This window comes from Balaenoptera ricei, chromosome 3 (assembly GCF_028023285.1).
Source record: "Balaenoptera ricei isolate mBalRic1 chromosome 3, mBalRic1.hap2, whole genome shotgun sequence".
NCBI classification, from domain to species: Eukaryota; Metazoa; Chordata; class Mammalia; order Artiodactyla; family Balaenopteridae; genus Balaenoptera; species Balaenoptera ricei.
Genome location: NC_082641.1, coordinates 127,667,521 through 127,674,311, shown reverse-complemented (window position 1 = coordinate 127,674,311; position 6,791 = coordinate 127,667,521). Strand labels below are relative to the sequence as shown.

General features: G+C 38.5%; 1 protein-coding gene across 1 annotated transcript; it reads right to left on the bottom strand.

Moving 5' to 3' along the window:
* Positions 1–854: 854 nt before the first annotated feature.
* LOC132363863 (RNA guanine-N7 methyltransferase-activating subunit-like protein) lies at positions 855–1,930 on the bottom strand. The gene has a single exon (XM_059919565.1). The coding sequence runs from the start codon at positions 1,788–1,790 to the stop codon at positions 1,434–1,436; it is 357 nt and encodes a 118-aa protein (XP_059775548.1). The 5' UTR covers positions 1,791–1,930; the 3' UTR covers positions 855–1,433.
* Positions 1,931–6,791: the final 4,861 nt, after the last annotated feature.

Below are 6,791 nucleotides of genomic sequence, written 5' to 3'. Positions count from 1 at the left end.
CCTATGTTGGGTGCATACATATTTACAATTGTTATATCTTCTTCTTGGATTGATCCCTTGATCATTATGTTGTGTCTTTCCTTGTCTTTTGTAACATTCTTTATTTTAAAGTCTATTTTATCTGATATGAGTATAGCTACTCCAGCTTTCTTTTGATTTCCATTTGCATGGAATATCTTTTTCCATCCCCTCACTTTCAGTCTGTATGTGTCCCTAGGTCTGAAGTGGGTCTCTTGTAGACAGCATATTTATGGGTCTTGTTTTTGTATCCATTCAGCAAGCCTGTGTCTTTTGGTTGGAGCATTTAATCCATTTACATTTAAGGTAATTATCGATATATATATTCCTATGACCATTTTCTTAATTGTTATGGGTTTGTTTTTTTTGTTTTTTTTGATTTTTGTTTTTTGTTTTTTTTTTTACTTACAAGCATTTTATTTGAATAAAACCATTATAATGGCCATTAAAATGATGTGAAATACAATGATCACTCTGAAAGGAAGTTACAGCATCACTGGATTTACAGAAGAGGAAGCAGCAAAGGTGCACATTTGGAGGTGAACATAACATTGTAAAATCAACCCACATTAAATACCATAAAAGTAAATACAAAATGCAGCATTATTTACGTATGATTGAAAAGGAAGGGAACATTGCAGAGTTAAACTTTTGTATAATGCGTGAATTTTGACCTGGTATGTTTAAGTTAGCAAAAAACCTTAGAGTTTGTATAAAATTACTGTGTGCCTTAATCCCACCTACCACTAGATCAAGACATTGAAACTGAGAATGATTCCTTCCTGATTTTACAGCTTTATTCTTGATATCCCTCTAAAAAGAAACCAAAACGATTGTGAAGATGATTCATACCTATAGAGTAATTACAAAGTACCACAGTCACATAATAACAAAAGCCAAATGAAATATACTATAACTGTTTTCCTTTCAACTACTACTATGTACAATATATCACAAGTAAGCATAGCTGTGCATTTAGGAGCTGATTGTACTACTTCTGTAAAATATTAGGAATGAGCACATCCGAGTACAGGGATACTTCCTTACCTTACAAAGTAAAAGCAAGCATTTTCTATGTAAAATTTTTATTTCTGTGTAAAACAAAGAACTCCTGAAAGTCAAACAAGGAAAAAATTCACAACATTCAAAGCACTATTAAGTCATGAAATAAAGAAGAATCTGAGGTAGAAGTCAAGCAATATAAGCCACAACCTTTTTAGGGGAGTATTTATTGATATTTCCAGCAGCCATCATATCTCTCCAGTAAGATCTAATTTAAAAAATGTCTCAAGTTCCAAAAAAATCAATCCACTCTCTACAATCAGATGTAAAACTATGACCAACAGAAAATACAACATAAACTTTTGTCATGTTAACAGAGTAAATGGTTTTACTAAAAGCTGCTGACATTTCTATCAGTAGTAGCCATAGGGAGGCCGTTGGTTGTAACCATAGTGTCCATATTGATGGAGGTAGTAAGATTCTTGTCTGTGCTGTGGGTAATTGTTACCCCAGGATCGTCCATGCCACTGATTGGATCGATTGTCACTTGGCCACCCCCGTCTGCTATCCCTACCCCTAAACTGTCTGTTATCTTGCAACCGATTGCCTCTATTTCTTTGGTTCCCACCAGCTCTGCTATTCCATTCCTCAACAATTGGAGGGGACTCAGGAGGGCGTTTCAGGTATTCCTGGTACTCTTTGTCATCTTCTGTGAATCTACTGGCAAACATCTCTTCAAAATTTGGAACAGCTTCAGAAGTGTCAGTCATTCTGAAATTCCCAGGGATTTGAGGCAGCTGTACTGTTTAATGTTTAGATTGTTTAGATCTCCGGCCCAGAACACCGTCACAGGACCTCTGGACCCCTTCAGCTCTCCAAGGTAACAGGACCTATGGGTTTGTTTTTGTAGGTCCTTTTCTTCTCTTGTGTTTCCCACTTAGAGAAGTTCCTTTAGCATTTGTTGTAGAGCTGGTTAGGTGGTGCTGAATTCTCTTAGCTTTTGCTTGTCTGTGAAGCTTTTGATTTCTCCGTTGAATCTGAATGAGATCCTTGCTGGGTAGAATAATATTGGTTGTAGGGTCTTCCCTTTCATCACTTTAAATATATCATGCCACTCCCTTCTGGCTTTTAGAGTTTCTGCTGAGAAATCAGCTGTTAACCTTATGGGAGTTCCCTTTTATGTTATTTCTTGTTTTTCCCTTATTGCTTTCAATAATTTTTCTTTGTCTTTAATTTTTGTCCATTTGATTACTATGTGTCTCGGCATGTTTCTCCTTGGGTTTATCCTGTCTGGGACTCTCTGAGCTTCCTGGACTTGGGTGGCTATTTCTTTCCCCATGTTAGGGAATTTTTCAACTATAATCTCTTCAAATATTTTCAGGGGTCCTTTCTCGCTCTCTTCTCCTTCTGGGACCCCTATAATGCGAATGTTGTTGCGTTTAATGTTGTCCCAGAGGTCTCTTAGGCTGTCTTCATTTCTTTTCATTCTTTTTTCTTTATTCTGTTCTGCAGCAGTGAATTCCACTTTTCTGTCTTCCAGGTCACTTATCTGTTCTTCTGCCTCAGTTATTCTGCTATTGATTCCTTCTAGTGTATTTTTCCTTTCAGTTATTGTATTTTTCATGTCTGTTTGTTCTTTAATTCTTCTAGGTCTTTGTTAAACATTTCTTGCATCTTCTTGATCTTTGCCTCCATTCTTTTTCCGAGGTCCTGGATCATCTTCACTATTATTATTCTGAATTCTTTTTCTGGAAGGTTGCCTATCTCCACTTCATTTAGTTGTTTTTCTGGGGTTTTATCTTGTTCCTTCATCTGGGACATAGCCCTCTGCCTTTTCATCTTGTCTATCTTTCTGTGAATGTGGTTTTTGTTCCACAGGCTGCAGGACTGTAGTTCTGCTTCTGCTGTCTGTCCTCTGGTGGATGAGGCTATCTAAGAGGCTTGTGTGAGTTTCTTGATGGGAGGGGCTGGTGGTGGATAGAGCTGGTTGTTGATCTCATGGGCAGAGCTCAGTAAAACTTTAATCCCCTTGTCTGCTGATGGGTGGGGCTGGGTTCCCTCCCTTTTGGTTGTTTGGCCTGAGGCGACCCAACACTGGAACCTACGCAGCTCTTTGGTGGGGCTAATGGCGGACTCTGGGAGGGCTCACACCAAGGAGTACCTCCCAGAATTTCTGCTGCCAGTGTCCTTGTCCTCATGGTGAGCCACCCCCCACCTCTGCAGGAGACCCTCCAACACTAGCAGGGTAGGTCTGGTTCAGTCTCCCATGGGGTCACTGCTCCTTCCCCTGGGTCCCGATGTGTGCACTACTTTGTGTGTGCCCTCCAAGAGTGGAGTCTCTGTTTCCCCCAGTCCTGTCGAAGTCCTGCAATCAAATCCTGCTAGCCTTCGAAGTCTGATTCTCTAGGAATTCCTCCTCCCATTGCCAGACCCCCAGGTTGGGAAGCCTGATATGGGCCTCAGAACCTTCACTCCAGTGGGTGGACTTGTGTGGTATAAGTGTTCTCCAGTTTGTGAGTCACCCACCCAGCAGTTATGGGATTTGATTTTATTGTGATTGTGCCCCTCCTACCATCTCATTGTGGCTTCTCCTTTGTCTTTGGATGTGGGGTATCTTTTTTGGTGAGTTCCAGCGTCTTCCTGTCAATGTTCAGCAGTTAGTTGTGATTCCGGTGCTCTCGCAAGAGGGAGTGAGCGCACATCCTTCTACTCTGCCATCTTGAACCATCCTGTAGTAATGTCTTATGATCTGTGTATTTCTGTGGTGCCCATTGTAACTTCTCCTTTTTCATTTCTAATTTTATTGATTTGAGCCCTCTCCCTTTTTTTCCCTGATAGTCTGGCTAAAGGGTTATCAATTTTTATTATCTTTTCAAAGAACCAGCTTTTAGTTTCATTGATCTTTTCTATCGTTTTCTTCATCTCTATTTCATTTATTTCTGCTCTGATCTTTATGATTTCTTTCTTTCTACTAACTTTGGGTTTTATTTGTTCTTCTTTCTCTGGTTGCTTTAGGTGTAAGGTTAGGTTGTTTATTTGAGATTTTTCTTGTTTCCTGAGGTAAAATTGTATTGCTATAAACTTCCTTCTTAGAACTGCTTTTGCTGCATCCCATAGGCTTTGGATCATCATGTTTTCATTGTCATTTGTCTCTAGGTATTTTTTGACTTCCTTTTTGATTTCTTCAGTGATCCATTGGTTGTTTAGAAGCATATTGTTTAGCCTCCACGTGTTTGTGTTTTTTTACATTTTTTTCCCCCTGTAGTTGATTTCTAATCTCATAGCTTTGTGGTCAGAAAAGATGCCTGATATGATTTCAATTTTTATTAAATTTACTGAGGCTTGATTTGTGGCCCATGATGTGATCTACCCTGGAGAATCTTCCATGTGCACTTGAGAAGAAGGTGTATTCTGCTGCTTTTGGATGGAATGTCCTATAAATATCAATTAAGTCTATCTGGTCTAATATGTCATTTAAAGCTTGTGTTTCCTTATTGATTTTCTGTCTGGATGATCTGTCCACTGGTGTTAGTGGGGTGTTAAAGTCCCCCAATATTATTGTGTTACTGTTGATTTCTCCTTTTACGGCTGTTAGCATTTGCCATATATACTGAGGTTCTCCTATGGTGGTTGCATATATATTTACAATTGTTATATCTTCTTCTTGGACTGAACCCTTGATCATTATGTCGTGTCCTTCCTTGTCTCTTTTAAGAGTTTTTATTTTAAAGTCTATTTTGTCTGAGTATTGCTACTTCAGTTTTCTTTTGATTTCCATTTGCCTGTAATATCTTTTTCCATTCCCTCACTTTTAGTATGTATGTGTCCCTAGGCCTGAAGTGGGTCTCTTGTAGACAGCATATATACAGGTCTTGTTTTTGTACCCATTCAGCCAGTCTATGTCGTTTGGTTGGAACATTTAATCCATTTACATTTAAGGTAATTATCGATATGTATGTTCCTATTGCCATTTTCTTGTTTTGGATTTTTTTTTTAGGTCTTTATTCTTCCCTTCCTCTTTTGCTCTCCTCTCTTTTGGTTTGATGAGTATCTTTAGTGTCGTGTTTGGGTTGCTTTTTCTTTTTTGTGTGTGTACCTGTTGTAGTTTTTCAGTTTGCAGTTCCCATGAGGTTTTGATATAGCAGTTTATATATATATACAAGGTTGTTTTAAGTTGCTGGTCTCTTAATTTCAAATGCAATTCCCATTTCTCACATTTGTACTCTCCTCTTCTCACGGTTGCTGGTTTTGATATCATATTTGTGTGTGGATGATTTCCTACTTGACATATTTTATTTTTTGATAGTATTATAAATGGAATTGTCTTTTTAATTTCCTTTGGGTTATTGATAGTGTTCAGAAGTAAAATTGATTTCTGTGTGTTGATTTTGTCGCCTGCAACTTTACTGAATTGATTAGGTCTAAGGGTGTTTGTGTGTAGATTCTTTAGGGTGTTATAGATAGAAGATCACGTCATTTCCAAGTAAAGATAGTTTTACTTCGTTTCCAGTTTAGGTGTCTTTTATTTCTTTTTCTTGCCTAATTGCTCTGGCTAGAAATTCCAGTACACTGAATAGAAATTCCTGATCTTAAATAGAAGGGGGAAAAAAGCAGTCAGTCTTGTCTTGCCCGATCCAAGTGGAAAAGTTTTCTGTTTTTTAACCATCGAGAATGATGCAAGCTGTGTTTCTCATATATGGCCTTTGTTATGTTGAGAAAGTTCCATTCCATTCCTAGTTTGAGTGTTTTTATCTTGAAAGGGTGTTGTATTTTGCCAAATGCTTTTTCTGCATCAAGTTGAGATGATCATGTGGTTTTTCTACCTTCATTCTATTAATGTGGTATATTACCTTGATTTTTATATTGAACCACCTTTGCATTCCTGAGATAAATCCCACTTGATACTGGCATATAATCATTCTAGTTAGCTGCTGAGTTTTATTATTATTTTGTTGAGAATTTTTTGCATTTGTTTTGATAAGGGATGTTGTAGTTTTATTTTCTTGTAGAGTCTGTGTCTAGTTCAGTATCAGGGTAATGCTAGACTTACAGAATGAGTTAGGAAGTGTTCCCACCACTTCAGTTTTTTTGGAAAGAGTTTGAGAAGGATTGGTGTTAGTTCCCCTTTAAATACATGGTTAAATTCATCAGCAAGGCCATTTGATCCTAGGCTTTTCTTTGCTGGGAGTTTTTTGATTAGTGATTCAATCTCCTGACTTGTTGTAGGTCTATTCAGATTTTCTATTTCTTCTTGAGTCACTTTTGTTAGCTTGGGTATTTCTAGGAATTTGCCCATTTCATCTAAGTTCATCCTATTTGTTGACATGCAGTTCATAGTGGCCTTTTATGATCCTTTGTATTTCTGTGAAGTTGGCAGTTGTATGTATATTTTGAGGGGTCATTCTCAGTGTCCTAGATCACCTAACCAATTTGATTTCAAGGGTCCCAGAAAGAACAATCATATGCAGTGAGTTTCCACTTTGGGTGTGCCTCTTGGCCCTTCAGCCCCATCTTCATCAGCCTCAGGACAAAGGTGGCAGTGTCACCCCCAGGCTGAGGCATGGGAGCTGCATGAGTCTGATGACAAGAACTGGATCAGGCTTTACTGAGCACTCAGCATGAAGCAGGTTCAGGTGAGGGCTTTCCAGGCACTGGAAAAGTAAGGCACTCCTTAATCTTCACAATAGCCCTGGCACCTGCCACCCATTACTATTCCCATTTCACCAATGAGAAGTCAGCCTCAGAGACATGAGGTACTTGCTCAAGATCAC